Below are 16,732 nucleotides of genomic sequence, written 5' to 3' on the forward strand. Positions count from 1 at the left end.
GGCTATGATTAGCCCACTATGAAAAAATTTAATTTTTGAATACTGTATGCAAATCCTTTTCCATGAAATAAATTTTGTTTCTAGAATAAATGGTTCAAAATAACTCTTACATCCTGTGTCTGTTATAATTATGAGACTCAAATTGCATTAGGCTACAGCCTTCAAAATGAGTTTACTATATGAATATTTGCGTTTTAAGGTTAATAATCTAACTCATTGGGAATAAAATCCATTACTGGTTATTTTTTAAGGAAATTCTATACTATAAATATACAAAATAGTAAGTAAGCAAGTTTGTATTTAAAGGAAAACCTACGAGAGGGAAACATATCTCATGTTTCTTTATATTCAGCTGGTATTTGTATAAACACGTAATCCTACTTTTTCCTAGCACAAAGGGTTGTGGTGGCCTGGTGGTAGCGTCCTTCCCTGGTGATTGCCAGACTGGGTCAGAATCCCGCTCAAATTCGTTAGTTCCTTTGATCGCTGCAACCTCACCATCCTTGTGACCTAAGGACGAGGTGTTTGAGGGAGCCTATTAGTCTACCTGCCGAGTCATCCGCAGCCATTGCCTGGCTCTTCTTGGTCCTAGCTTGGGTGGAGGCGTTGCTTGGGCGCTGATCATATGTAATAAGATCAGTCTCTAGGGCATTGGCCTTTTTGATAGGGCAATGTCACTGTCCCTTGCCTCTGCCATTCATGAGGGGCCTTTAAACCTTAAAATTCAATCCACACTCCATTTGTTGCTTATCAGGTGAGATGGATAATTTGTAAACTTTAATTATAAATTTAAGGTCAAATGGAAAATAGATCCAAGCAATTAGTTTGAAGGTTTAAAGGCCGCTCATGAATAGCAGAGGCAAGGGACAGTGACATTGCCCTATCAAGCAGGACAATGCCCCAGAGACTGACCATATTACATTTGATCAGCGCCCAAGCCCCCTCTCCACCAAAGCTAGGACCAGGGAGAGCCAGGCAGTGGCTTCTGATTATTCAGCAGATAGACCTATAGGCTCCGCCAAATCCCCCATCCTTAGCTCACAAGGATGGTGAGGTTGCAGCGACCAAAGGAACTAACGAGTTTGAGTGGGACTCGAACCCCAATCTGACAATCACCAGGCAAGGATGCTATCATCATCTGCCATTGCTAGTTAATTGCAGGACAAATGCCTCAGACATGTCTTTCCACACAGGCTTGTTTATGATCTTTGTGTGCCAGTCTATAAGCGCAAATTTTCTTAGCTCGTCAATCCATCGTCTTCTATTCTCTCCCCAACTTCGTTTGAAGCCTCTAGGAACCCATCCTGTTATTCTTCTTGTCCATCTGTTATCTGGCATTCTTATTATATGTCCCGCTCACATCAATTTATTTTTCTTACTTGTTATTAGAATATCCTCTACCTTAGTTTGCTCTTGTATCCATGTTGCTCATTTTCTGTCTCCTAGTGTTATTCCCACCATTATTCTTTCCATAGCTCCTTGAGTTGTAAGTAGTTTATGCTTTAGAGCTTCAGTAAGGCTCCAAGTGTCTGATGCATAAGTTAATTAAAATCAGTAGGACCATCTGATTAAATACTTTTTTCGTTTTAGAGAACGTGTCATTTTACATTTCATAGTCTCAATTTGTTTACCAAAAGCTCTCTATCCCATGTTTATCCTTCTTTTAATTTCAGTCTTATGTCCTGGAGAAACACTTATCATCTGGCCCAACTATGTATATTCATTAACAATCTCTAGAAGTTTGTCCAAAACTCTTATTTGTGGTCTCTCCGCATTTTCGTTAAATATTGTCCCAGTTTTACTCATATTCAATGTCATTCCTACATTTCTGCTTTCTCATTTCAAATTTTATATCATCTTTTGCAATTCCTCCCGTGATTCGCAAACAACTACGCCATCAGCAAATCTTAAGTTGTTAAAGTATTCCCCATTAATATTAATTCCTACATTTTCCCAATCTTAATTCTTAAAAGTTGGTTTTCGGCACACTGTGAATGATTTGGGAGAGATGCGGTCTCCTTGTCTAACTCCTTTCTCAATCAGAATTTTCTCACTATCCTTATGTGGTTTTTAGGATTGCTGTACTTCCCGTATAGATATCTTCAAGTGTTATAACATAAGATTCATCTATATTCTATTCCATGTCTTTGAAGTATTTTCATTCTGGCTAAAATTTTGATAGAATTAAAGCTTTTTCCTAGTCTATAAATGCCATACATAGTGGTTTGTCATACTCTTGATTTTTCCATTGGTATATATATATATATATATATATATATATATATATATATATATATATATATATACAGTATATATAAAATATATATAAATATATATATATATATATATATATATATATATATATATATATACAGTATATATATATATATATATATATATATATATATATATATGTATGTATATATAAAATATATATATAAATATATATATATATATATATATATATATATACAGTATATATAATATATATATATATATATATATATGTATGTATATATATATACAGTATATATATATATATATATATATATATATATATATATATATATATATATATATATATATATATATTATATATATATACATACACACACACACACACACACACACACACATATATATATATATATATATATATATATATATATATATGCGCCTTTCCCTCTCTGGAAGAGATGTTATCATAAGCGAAGGCTACAGCTCATAACTCGCCGCATATAAGTCTAATAAGTTTTTCTATTGCCTAGTTTGTATGATAACTTCTATATTATCCTTGTTCTATATCAGGAATGGAAGAAGTATAAATACACGAAAAACTCTCAAGATATATTAAACAGTTTTAGTAGGAATCATTAGTCTCTCTCTATTGATAGATATTTACAGTGCTAATGTTTGCAGTCTTTTCAAACCCCACCTGTAATTATTTGTAGTTTCTCAATTGACCAAAAATAAATGAGCTAGTCAATGAACCCTCCATTTGGACTTACCGTTGAGTCATCCGGTTAAAGTGTTTGCTCGGTAAAAGAGATATGAATCACTTAATGATCAGATTGAAACGATAACTTCGATGCAAGAGACACTCTTACGTAGCCCATTGAAGTCAGTCGGCCTCAGTCGTCTCCCGGAGCTGAATGAGGATGGCTGAACCTATCCCAATATTGTTCCTGTTGGCTTTCGGCTCAACTATTGCTGCGGTAAAGTTTAAACCACTATAGTCAATTTTTAGGGAGGCAGATTTGCACAGACTCGCAGGGGTGCCCTTTTAGCTCGAAAAGTTTCCTGATAGCCGATTGATCGGAAGGGTCCGAATACTTCCGACCAATCAGCTATCAGGAAACTTTCCGAGCTAAAAGGGCACTCCTGCGAGTCTGTGCAAATCTGCCTCACTTAAAAAAAATCTAATATATTTAATGCTCCTATTCTTTAAAATCACCCATACTTCTCTACAAACATTATATATATCACCATCAGCCATATCTAGTCCACTGCAGAACAAAGACCTCAGACCTGTCCTTCCACTCGCGTCTGTTTATGGTCTTTCTATGCCAGTCTATACTCGCAAATTTTCTTAGCTTGTCAATCTATTGTTTTCTCTTCCCTCCCCTGCTTCGTTTGCAATCTCTAGGGATTCATTCTGTTATTTCTTTAGTCCGTTTATTATCTGTCATTCTCATTACATGTCCTGTCTATGTCCATTTCTTTTTCTTATATGTTGTTAGAATATCCTCTACTTTACTTTGCTCCCAAATGCTTGTTTCCTTTTTTTCTGTCTCTTAGTGTTAATCCCAACATTATTCTTTCCATAACTCTTTGAATTGTAACTAGCTTATGTTCTAAGGTTTTAGTAAGGCTCTAATCCAAGTTTCTAATGCTCAAGTTAATATTGGTAGGATCATCAGATTAAATACTTTTCTTTTTAAAGAAAGTGGCATTTTACTTTTCACAACCACATTATGTTTACCAAAAGATCTCCATCCCATGCTTATCCTTCTTTCAATTTCGGTTTCTTGTCCGAGAGAAATACTGTTTGTCCTAAGTATGTATATTCATTAACGATCTCTAGAGTTTTGTCTATAACCCTTATTTGGTGTCTGCATTTCCATTGAGCATTATCTTAGTTTTACTCATATTCATTTTCAGTCCTATATTTCTGCCTTTTTTCCACTATCTTTTGTAATATATATATATATATATATATATATATATATATATATATATATATATATATATATATACAAAGAGAGAGAGAGAGAGAGAGAGAGAGAGAGAGAGAGAGAGAGAGAGAGAGAGAGAGAGAGAGAGAGAGAGAGATGCTTCTGTGTGTAACAATGTTATATGTAACTATATGCAGTTTATGCTATCAATTTATATATGAAACTATGACCTACCCTTAAAGGTGTCAGGCGAGATATCCTGTGACAGAGGATGGTTTCAGTTTGGGTCTTCGTGCTTCCATCTGGCCAATGAGACTGGAAGCTGGCTACACGGATACGAATACTGCAATAACATTGGAGGAAGTTTGGCCACAGTCGCCAGCGAGGATGAGAATTATTTCATTGCTGGTAAGATTTAGTTGTTTGGACGAGCATGGGCTATATTTCCCTGCCGGAGTCCTTAGGCTTATAGCATCCTGCTTTTCCAACTAGGGTTGTAGCTTAGCTAGTAATCATCCATATATAATAAAGAGTAAGTTTCTCAATATATATATATATATATATATATATATATATATATATATATATATATATATATATATATATATATATATATATCATCATCATCATCATCATCATCACCTCCTCCTACGCCAGTCGTCTCTACCTTGAGCTTTTAATTGAATACTTCTCTATTTATCATCTACTTCGCCTTTCGTAGTACTCAGTCATGTAGGCCTAGGTCTTCCAACTCTTTTAGTGCCTTGTGGAGCCCAACTGAACGTTTGGCGAACTAATTATTTTGGGGAGTATATATATATATATATATATATATATATATATTTATATATATATACACATTATATATATATATATATATATATGTGTGTGTGTGTGTGTGTATGTATATATATACACATTATATATATACATATATATACATTTTATATATATATATATATATATATATATATATGTATATATATATATATGTATATGTATATATATATATATATATATATATATATATATATATGTATGTATGTATCTCCAGTCACGTTCAGGGGAGAGAGAGAGAGTGGTCATACCCTAGTGAGAGGGGATACCCCCAGAGTTACACTCGGAAACCCCATTCTCTCACAGATTACCGAACTAGCTGGTTGTAGGCCTAGTTAGGAAGGGTTGAATCTGTTCGTTGTGTGCATATATATCTGAATATATAGTCTTTTTTGACGGGTCGGGTAAACTAGTAATAATAGTGATGATAATTGGCTCATGTACCGTAAGCTTAAAACTTTGATGTAGGTATGAGACAAAAAAAGAAGCGATAATTCATTATTTTTGAGTGACCTTATATGAAATACCAAAATTATTGCAAAGTTATCTCACCCAACCCGTAGCTCAGTCATTCCCTAACCATAGATTTCGGCGAGGTGGTTGGGGGTGGGGAGCAGCTGATATTTTCAGCGGCGAAGTCAATAACTCCTATACCAATAAATATATTCAAATGAAATTTTAAGGGATTATTAAGATATGCATAAGCTTTGTTTCTGCCAATTTTCAGGTTCATACCTGCTATAGGCATGCCTTGGCTGTCACTTTTGTTCGGAAGTCACGATTTTTAGCAATAAAATCAGTGAGGAGAAGTAAACTACTCCTAGAGTTTTACAGATATCCAAATGATTTACTCAGGGTTTGATGGTGGTTATGTTAACTACATTCATACCAATATTAGTATTGATAATTGCCATAAAAAGTCACAGTAGCCATTTTTCGATATCCACGGAAGGCCGATTTTTGGCGGCGCCGTAAATTACGCCTAGATTACTTCACATATCTAAATGAACTTTTCAGAGATTTATGGGATGGATATTGAGTTTGTCAATACCAATTTACATGTTGATATCTGTCATAGGAAAGCCACAGCAAACGTTTATTTCGGTATGGGTGGAATTGTTGTTTTTGGCGGTGGAGTAAATTGTTCCTAGAATAATTGACATATCTAAATGAAAATTTCAGGGATTGGTGGGAAACATAGTTTCTCTGTTCCTGCCAACATTTATGGCAATAACTACAATTGAAAAGACACAGCTATCACGAAGCCTTCTTAAATATGCTGTTAAATGTAGCAACATTACAATGAACTGCGTGATAGTGAGCAACATCAACGAGGGACAATGCCGATCTCATAAACAATACTGGTCACGAGTTCAGCTAGTAATTATTGAGGGAGATTCGAATGAAACGAGTTTCTCACTTTTTTTTTTTTTTTTTTTTTTGTAAAATCCATCAAAAGGCTAAATATTAGTTCTTAGAGCTCTCTTATCCTACGATCTTTATATCACAAATGTTGATCCTATTCAAGTAAATGAAAACCATAAGTAAATATTGACTGATTATTATTATTATTATTATCATTATTATTATTATTATTACTAGCCAAGCTACAACCCTAGTTGGAAAAGCAAGAGGCTATAAGCCCAAGGGCTCCAACAGGGAAAAATAGCCTAGTGAAGAAAGGAAATAAGGAAATAAATAAATGATGAGAATAAATTAACAATATATCATTCTAAAAACAGTAACAGCGTCAAAACAGATATGTCCTATATAAACTATTAACAACGTCAAAAACAGATATGTCATATATAAACTATAAAAAGACTCATGTCAGCCTGGTCAACATAAAAACATTTGCTCCAACTTTGAACTTTTGAAGTTCTAACCTACAGTATTCACTCTGATTCTACATTATTATTATTATTATTATTATTATTATTATTATTATTATTATTATTATTATTATTATTATTATTATCATTATTATTAATCTTCAACTCTAGTTGGAAAAGCAGAATGCTATAAACCCTAGGGCTCCAACAGGGAAAATAGCCCAGTGAGGAAAGGAAATAAAATATTTTAAGAACAGTAACATTAAAATATAAACTATAACAACTTTAACGTTACAAGAGGACGAGAAATAAGATAGAATAGTGTCCCCAAGTGTACCCTCAAGCAAGAGAACTCTAAATTTTATTAGAAATGCCTAGACCTATATGTTTTAGGCTACTTGTTTTGTAATCTTATGTTTAGATGATTAAAATACAGGCACTTTTATGTAAAGAAATAAGGCTGGAACAAAAATATACGAATGATATTTACTTCTATTTATTATCAGAAATGCCTAGACCTATAAGTCTTAGGCTACTTGTTTTGTTAATCCTATTTTTAGATGTAAAAATATAGGCGCTTTTATGTAAAGGAATAAGACTGGAAAAAAATACACGAAGGATATTTACTTCTAATTATTACAATGTAACATTCTGACAGGCGTTTTAGCAGCAAGCTACGCCCCTGCTGTCTGGATCGGCTTCAATGACCAACAAGTCTCAGGGTACTTTGAATGGATTAGTGGCCAACCCACTACTTTCTCCAAGTGAGTTTGTTTATAGTATTCTAACTCCTACTACTGCTGCTACTATTATTTCTCATTGTAGTGGCCTATTGGAAACGTCTCCATCTAGCGATCTGCCAGACTGTGGTTCGAGTCAAAATTGAGCTCGATAGTTTCTTGTAGTGTCTGGAACCTCACCATCCTTGTGAGCTAAGGAAAGGCATTTTGGGGACCCTATAGGTCTACCTGTTGAGTCATCAGCATCCATTGCCTGGCCCTCCCTGGTCCTATATTGAATGAAGAGGGGCCCTGGTCACTGATCATATTTATGTATGGTCAGTATCTAGAGCATTGTCCTGCTAGCTAGGGCATTGCCACCATCCCTTGCATCTGCCATTCATGAGCCGCCTTTAATCTTTTAAAATGCATCTTATATTCGCCTATTCTATTGATCTGGTTTCCCCTTCAGTTTACTAAGTCATATCGATGTAATTTAAACGAAATGTAACATGGTTTAAAGGCCGCTCATGAATGGCAGAGGCTTGGGACATGACAATACCTTAGACTGCCTAGAAACTGACAATATACAGTATATGATCAGCGCCCAAGCCTCCTCTCCATCAAGCTAGGACCAGGGAGGGCCAGGCAATAGCTGCCAATGACTCAGCATGTAGACCTATAGACTCCTCCCAACCTAACCCCCATAGCTGACAAGGATGATGAGGATGCAGACACTGCTAGAAACGTTCGAGATTGAGTGGGTCTCGAACTCCCGCCCAACAGATTACTAGACAGAGACGTTTCTAAATATAATTTTTACCAAGTTTTTCTAAATGATACAGTTGATCAAATTGTTCTAGATGGTAGAGTTGTGGAAAGTATCTTCTATTTTGCTTTTTCCATCTGTTGTTTTGATATGATACAATTTTATTCAGGAAAAATATGTGTGATCTTCCACTGGGAACATCTGTCAATTCATTTGTAAAATAGATTTTTAATGTCAATTTGTGTCCAATATTTTGAGAGAGAGAGAGAGAGAGAGAGAGAGAGAGAGAGAGAGAGAGAGAGAGAGAGAGAGAGAGAGAGAGAGAGAGAGAGAGAGAGAGAGAGAGAGAGAGAGACTAAAATGTGGATTTATTTCTATTCAAACGCTTAATGACAAATGCAATATACACTTGTACACTCGGGACACACTTGTAAACAGCAATCAGATTTTATCGTTTGGTCATTAGTGTGTTTGGTTAAGTGTATGTGTGTAAGTTCAGACTTAATCACGGTATAGCATTAACTAAATTCTATTATACAGCAAGAACTCTTGAATAAATTTTGTTTAATTTACAACATTCTAGTTTAGTTTAAGCCTTGCGAAACATAGGCCCTACACAAAGTGTCTACATAAAGCAAGCTGTGCTGTTTTGAAAAGCGACTGCGCTTCAAGTGATTTGAAATGCAAAGACAAATGAACATCAAAAATTCCGTTATTAAAAAATGGATTTTTTTAACTGAATCTCCTTTCGTCTGTTGTTTTAGCAGTGTGTTGTTAAAACTAACCATTTAGTAAAATAATAACAAAACAATAACATTGGACAATATTAGCCTATACCGCAGCCGGAATGAGAATTTTGATGGTGTTCTTTCATATTTAACATGAATGTTTAATTTTTTATTTTTTTCTAATCTAAGCGCAAATGTCTATCAAATATGCATCAGAGATGAGAATGCCGATGTGGATTAATTGGAATACGAGAGCTTGAAATATTGGAAAATGATGAAATAAGCAGATGGCAGGCGTAGTAAAGATTACAGAGGTGATAACAGTGTCACGACTGAGATGGCGTGGCGCCATGTTGAGGATAAATGGTGGGGAGGGAGTGAGGAGGGCTTGGGAGGAACCTGCTAGGGAGAGAAGATCGAGGGGGAGGCACAGTGAATTAGATGGCGAGGTAAGGTGAAGGATGATATGGAGAGAAGATGTTTGATGGAAGAGGATGCCTTTGATAGAAAGCATTGGAGAGGATGCATTAGGCAACCGACCCCATAATGTATGGATAATGGTGAGAAAGAAGAAGATAAGGTAAAGGATGAAAGGAGAGAAGAGGTTTGGACGATGCCTTTGATAGAAGGCATTGGAGAGGGTGCATTAGGCAACCAACCCCTTAATGTATGGATAACGGTGGGAAAGAAGAAGATAAGGTGAAGGATGATATGGAGAGAAAAGGTTTGGTGGAAGAGGATGCCTTTGATAGAAAGCATTGGAGAGGGTGCATAAGGCAATCGACCTCTTAAGCTTGCCGCACACTCAGCCCGAACGGACGCGCCCGAACAGAACCGAAACGTCCAATAGAAATCGAAAGCATGCATTCCTACCTGACTGCGCACACTGGGCCAGAACAGAACGGAACGGAACCGACGCGCCAGAACAGAACGGAACCGACTCAGTATTCTTTGAAAGATATTTTGTCTGAAGCGTCGGTGGCATCTGACAGGCTGTGCATGCGCAGAACGACTGCAGCGGTTGTTTTGAAGAGGGTTGCTGAGGAATTCGGAGGTTAGTGTGATAGCAACCAATATTTTTCTGATGTCAGAAATTTGACGAATGTATTTTAATAACAATGATGTAAACATATGATTTAATACAAAGATTTTAGGAGTGATTATTATTTATTATTATTGTTTATTACTATTATTATTATTATTATTATATTTTTTTATGAAAACATATAAACATCTGGCTTACGGATTCGATAAAAGATTGATAAACAGAATATCTAATCAATGTAACATCAATTAAATAAAAACTCATTAATGATTAAAGAAAACTTCCTTCGTTTATATAAAATTCTACGTCGGTTCCGTTCTTTGGCTTCTGGCTCAGTGTGCGCGCTGGATGTCGTTTCTGTTCTGTTCTGCCGCACATTGAGCCGGAACGGAACCGCCGCCTAAGCCACCGAAGCCTCAGAACAAAATAGAAACGACGTCCAGCGCGCACACTGAGCCAGAAGCCACAGAACGGAACCGGCGCAGAATTTTATATAAACGAAGGAAGTTTTCCTTAATCATAACTGAGTTTTTATTTAATTGATGTTACAATGATTAGATATTCTGTATATCAATCTTTTATCGAATCCGCAAGCCAGATGTTTTTATGTTTTCAAAAAAGAAAAAAAAAGATAATAATAATAATACAGTAATAATAATAATAATAATAATAATAATAATAATAATAATAATAATAATAATAATAATAATAATTGATAATCCCTCCAAAATTCTTTGTATTAAATCATATGTTCACATGATTGTTATTAAAGTACATTCGTCAAATTTCTGACATCAGAAAAAAAAGAAAAAAAAATAATAATAATGATAATAATAATAATAAACAATAATAATAAATAATAATCACTCCTAAAATCTTTGCATTAAATCATATTATGTTTACATCATTGTTATTATAATACATTCGTCAAATTTCTGACATCAGAAAAATATTGGTTGCTATCACACTAACCTCCGAATTCTCCAGCAACCCTCTCCAAAACTACCGCTGCAGTCGTTTTGCGCATGCGCAGCCTGTCAAACGCCACTGACGCTTCAGAAAAAATATCTTTCAAAGAATACTGCGTCGGTTCCGTTCTGATCTGGCGCGTCGGTTTCGTTCTGTTCTGGCCCAGTATGCGCAATCAGGTAAGAATGCATGCTTTCGATTTCTATCGGACGTTTCGGTTCTGTTCGGGCGCGTCCGTTCGGGCTGAGTGTGCGGCAAGCTTAACGTTGAGGCGGAAGAAGCCTGTCAAATGTTAACTGTGCATCGAACTGAATTACGGTAATTTTCATTGTTACAATTTAATTTTTTTTTCTAAACACCTCACTGTAATTCAACCTCCAAGCTGTAACTGTAAGACGACAGTTCTTATTTCTATCTCCGTATTATTGTATTAAAATTAATTTTGGCATCAGATGTTTTAAGCCACGGTGCTTATATTTAATCAGCCTATTACTTGTATAACGTTTCCTCATGTTACGGATCATCCGTCTCCATTATTTTATAACCATAGAAGCAGTCTTCACGATCTTCTTCTTACAAGAAAGTAGATATACTTTGCACCTATATTTCACCCCCTTTTTGGTTTTTAGAAGACTTAGGCCTACCGTTTATCTTTCCTCAATTTCGATGTTTTCATCCAGCTTTGGACCTGGCCAGCCGGACTACGGGAAAGAGAGGAACGAGGACTGTGTTGAGATAAGAGAGGATCTCGAATACAAGTGGGCGGACTCTTACTGCTTCGATCACAAGAGGTAAGACGAGAGAATTGAAATTGAAAACACATTTTGAATATAAGCAATAACAAAATGTAAAGTCTTTGAAAATACAACACATGTAGCCGTTTCTATTCAACTGCAGGACAAATGCCTCAGACATGTCAAGTGTGGATTGGTGATGGTTTGAGATAGTTGTCTGATTGCTCACAACAAACCAACCTAGTATGGGTAACATATAAATAACACTATTAGGATAATAATAATGGTGAAAGTGATGATAGACCTGATAGTGATAATGAGGATATGAAAACGAAAAGAAATCATAACGAAAAAATAAGGTACTAGAATTTGATCTTGCTTCACACGTTGAATCGCAAAAAAAAAAAAAAAAAAAAAAAAAACAAGAATTGGTGAAGAGAACAGGAATTTTTCTTGTTTTTATTAACATATACACAGTTTTGTTCCTAGTTTCTTTATATTTTATTAATCGCAATATTCCATTCCACAAAAATGTAAACACATTAATGTCCAACTTCATTAATTTTGTGAAGATTTTGCTATTTTCTTCTTTTTTTTTATTAACTATCGATAGATAGGGGTTGGCCAGGGGACCAGCCAGCCATTGAAATACTACCGCTAGAGATATGGGGTTCTTTGACTGGCCTGACAGTACTACATTGGATCCTTCTCTCTGGTTACGGTTCACGTTCTCTTTGCCTACACACACGCACACCACAGGCACACACACACCGAATAGTCTGACCTGTTCTTTACATATTCCCCTCCGTTCTCATAAACCTGACAACACTGAGATTACCAAACAATTCTTCTTCGCTCAAGGGCTTAACTACTGCACTGTAATTGTTCAGTGGCTACTTTCCTCTTGGTAAGTGTAGAAGAGACTCTTTAGCTATGGTAAGCAGCTCTTCTAGGAGAAGGACACTCCAAAATCAAACCATTGTTCTCTAGTCTTGGGTAGTGCCATAGCCTCTGCACCATGGTCTTCCACTGTCTTGGGTTAGAGTTCTCTTGATTGAGGGTACACTCGGGCATACTATTCTATCTTACTTCTCTTCCTCTTGTTTTGTTAAAGTTTTTATAGTTCAAATAGGAGATATTTGATCTAATGTTGATACTGTTCTCCAAATATTTAAATTTTCCTTGTTTCCTTTCCTCACTGAGGTATTTTCCCTGTTGGAGCCCCTGGGCTTATAGCATCCTGCTTTTCCAACTAGGGCTGTAGCTTAGAAAGGGATAATAATAATAATAATACATACATACATACATACATATACCAAGGTACTTCCCCCACTTTTGGGGGTTAGCCGACATCAAACAAATGAAACAAAGAAGGGGACCTCTCCTCTCTACGTTCCTCCCCGCCTCACAAGGGACTCAACTGAGTTCAGCTGGTACTGCTAGGGTGCCACAGCCCACCCTCCCCCGTTATCCCCCATAGATGAAGCTTCATAATGCTGAATCCCCTACTGCTGCTACCTCCGCGGTCATCCAAGGCACCGGAGGAAGCAGCAGGGCCTACCGGAACTGCATCACAATCACTCGCCATTCATTCCTATTTCTAGCACGCTCTCTTGCCTCTCTCACATCTATCCTCCTATCACCCAGAGCTTTCTTCACTCCATTCATCCACCCAAACCTTGGCCTTCCCCTTGTACTTCTCCCATCAACTCTTGCATTCATCACCATCTTTAGCAGACAGCCATTTTCCATTCTCTCAACATGACCAAACCACCTCAACACATTCATATCCACTCTAGCTGCTAACTCATTTCTTATACCCGTTCTCACCCTCTCTACTTCGTTCCTAACCCTATCTACTCGAGATACACCAGCCATACTCCTTAGACACTTCATCTCAAACACATTCAATTTCTGTCTCTCCGTCACTTTCATTCCCCACAACTCCGATCCATACATCACAGTTGGTACAATCACTTTCTTATACAGAACTCTCTTTACATTCATGCCCAACCCTCTACTACTACTACTACTACTACTACTACTACTAATAATAATAATAATAATGCACGCAGATGGAGATGCTCATGCTCCTCTTTCAGCATTGTAAATGAGGTATTACCGTAGAAACTAACTGAAGTCCCTGCAAGGGAATAGTGTTTTCAGTGCACCTCACAATGTGTACTGTAGGCAGTATCAAACGGTCTCTTCAGCGCCCTCTTGTACCCTTAGGCTTGCTTCACACGTGCTGATTTTTTTCCACACGAAAATATTTCCGCTCGGTAGTAGGCATATCTTCACACAGGAGAATTTTCCCCAAGCGCCCTCGTAGTTTCTAAACGCTGCTACACTAGAACCGCGCTGATTAGCAGTCCACACGGTTATAGTTGATCACTGCCGCTCTGAAATCCGTTTGTGTGAGCTGCCAGTTAAGGAATAGCTGAAAAGTGAGGTAAATGCAACTCACTTTATTTTGATGGAGCATGAATATATATACAACCCTTCCCAAGCAAGAACGGCACAAAAATTCAAACATAATGATTCAAGAATATTATTATTATTATTATTATTATTATTATTATTATTATTATTAAGCTACAACCCTAGTTGGAAAAGTAAGATGCTATAAGACCAGGGGCTCCAACAGGGAAAATAGCCCAGTGAGGAAAGGACAAAAGGAGAAATAAAATATTTTAGGAAGAGTAACAGCATTGAAATAAATATATCCTATATAAACTTTAACAAAACAGGCTTAAACAGGTTATCAGTGTGAAGGGTTGGCGATAACGATGATATACAAATAACAGAAATACCGAAACAGTGTACTAGAGTGTATCAATCCACTCGTGTGAGGCAAGCTTTACTATGCTCACTTTTTACTCACTTTGATGGCTGCTTTTCCGGTCCCATACAGCAGGGGAACCCCACTCTCTACAGGACCCCCGCTGTCATTTTACCTTGTTCGTTCAGAGTATTTAACGTTTCATATCGCGTATTGTTCATTTACTGTTAAATCGTCACTGTCAAAGGACTTATGAAATAAGAAAGTCTTCAGTTTCCTCTTGACAGCCTTAATGTCTTCAATCATTCGAATGTTTCGTGGGAGCTTATTATATAGTCTTGGGGCCGCATATATAAAGGCTCTGGAGCCTAAAGTAGACATAAATCTAGGTTTCAACAGTTTGAAGCCATCTGTAACTATTCTCGTGTCGACTCGATTTGTTGGCTGCACAATATGTAGCAATTCTCTTAGATAATTTGGACGACCGGTTCTGATAACTTGGTGGATTATTGTACATATTTTAAATTCAATTCTCGCTTTAATCGGCAGCCAGTGAAAATAGATTAGTATAGGGGTGATCCTTTCTCTAGGTGGGACACCTTTTATTAGTCTTGCTCCTCTGTTTATTATGTTTTGTAATTTCTTAAGTTGCACTTTTGGTAAATTGTAATAGAATTGCAGTAGTCAATCCTGTTAATAACACAGTTTATCACAAGTTTCCTTACAGAATTTTCGTGCAGGTACTTTTTTTATAAACGCAATATTTCTTAGATGATAACCAACATTTTTTATTACATTATTTATGTGGGCATTTAGCCTTCCACTTTATCGCTTCTTCAAGTTTCCCAACTTTTCTTAATATTTTCTTCACAGTACAACTTCTGGGGTTCACTCATTAACATCTCATTAGGCATGTCACTTAAATTTCTGGAATCCATATAAAGTGGAATCAGTTATCTGTTTGGGTGCCCGAAGGCAAATTGGTCGTAAAGATGAACTAAAGGACTAAGTCCTTTTGTACTTTGTATATCAGATATCTGTTTTAATGTTTTTAAGGTATTTCATTTTAATTTTTTCGTTACTTCTTATATCGTTTATTTATTTCCTTTCCTCACTGGGCTACTTTTCCCTTTGGATCTCTTGGGCTTATAGAATCCTGCTTTTCCAACTAGGGTTGGAGCTTGGCTAGTAATAATAATAATAATAATAATAATAATAATAATAATAATAATAATAATAATAATAATAATAATAATAATAATAGTAATAATAAAATGTAAAAATTTGACAATTTGTCATACTCCATTGTCATTAATATTTTCAATATAATGTATTATCTTGTAAGTTATGCAATTTATCTATAATTTTCATATTTATTTACAGATACCTGTGTTCGCGAGATGCAGAATAAACATACTACAGACTGGCATAGAAGACTCAGTTGACGATGATGGTGATGGATGTATTTGAAAATAATGTTTTAAAAGAAAGTGGTCAGTTACCCATTTAAACAAATGGAAAGTAATCTTTCACAATCCAATGGGTTCATTCCTATATGCGTGTATTATACTAAAGTTTTGCTATATTGAGGCTAACTGAGCCAATCTATAGTCCCAGGACAGGACCCTCTAAGATTGTAACCTCGAGCATGAAATAAAAATACTAAAATCATACGTAAATGTTGAATACCTTGATACGAATTGTCTTGTCGCTATAACATTCTTATTGTTATCTCAAAATCAACATGTTTTAAGAGTGCGTATATTTACGAATTCTTAATGAAGAACCAGCTCATTACTTTTATTTACTCCAAACTTAGATGGAATGACACAGGGAGAGAATTAGTTTCAAAGAAAACAATGTACCGAAGAGTACGTCTTGAAGGATTTGAAGTCAAGGAAGAAAAGTCAAGAGAGAGAGAGAGAGAGAGAGAGAGAGAGAGAGAGAGAGAGAGAGAGAGAGAGAGAGAGAGAGAGAGAGAGAGAGAGAGAGAGAGAGATAGAGAGGTTCTTTGGTGGCAGAGGCAGAGATTATGAAGAGACGAGGTATGGAAAGGATTGCTTATTTTAGTAGAACTGCAAAGTAATCACTAGTAATAAGTTATCCAAATTTCTTGGAGCGAAATTTTAGCCATTCTCTTTA

The 16,732-nt window shown here is 36.0% G+C and overlaps 1 protein-coding gene across 1 annotated transcript; it reads left to right on the forward strand.

The window, feature by feature from the left end:
* Window positions 1–3,064: 3,064 nt before the first annotated feature.
* On the forward strand, window positions 3,065–16,255 carry LOC137642868 (echinoidin-like). The gene is made up of 5 exons (XM_068375739.1): window positions 3,065–3,215; window positions 4,418–4,583; window positions 7,503–7,608; window positions 11,755–11,865; window positions 15,974–16,255. Exons 1-5 carry the CDS (start codon window positions 3,153–3,155, stop codon window positions 15,999–16,001), a joined length of 474 nt encoding a protein of 157 aa, XP_068231840.1. The 5' UTR covers window positions 3,065–3,152; the 3' UTR covers window positions 16,002–16,255.
* The last annotated feature ends 477 nt before the right edge of the window (window positions 16,256–16,732 follow it).

Source organism: Palaemon carinicauda, chromosome 1, assembly GCF_036898095.1.
Source record: "Palaemon carinicauda isolate YSFRI2023 chromosome 1, ASM3689809v2, whole genome shotgun sequence".
Taxonomy (NCBI): Eukaryota; Metazoa; Arthropoda; class Malacostraca; order Decapoda; family Palaemonidae; genus Palaemon; species Palaemon carinicauda.

What these genes read in the sequence shown, in the direction of transcription:
- LOC137642868 (XM_068375739.1), top strand. Translation starts at nt 3,153, where the DNA reads ATGAGGATGGCTGAACCTATCCCAATATTGTTCCTGTTGGCTTTCGGC. An exon ending in CAACCCACTACTTTCTCCAA is followed by an intron (nt 7,609 to 11,754) that starts GTGAGTTTGTTT and finishes GTTTTCATCCAG; the next exon opens with CTTTGGACCTGGCCAGCCGG. An exon ending in TACTGCTTCGATCACAAGAG is followed by an intron (nt 11,866 to 15,973) that starts GTAAGACGAGAG and finishes ATTTATTTACAG; the next exon opens with ATACCTGTGTTCGCGAGATG.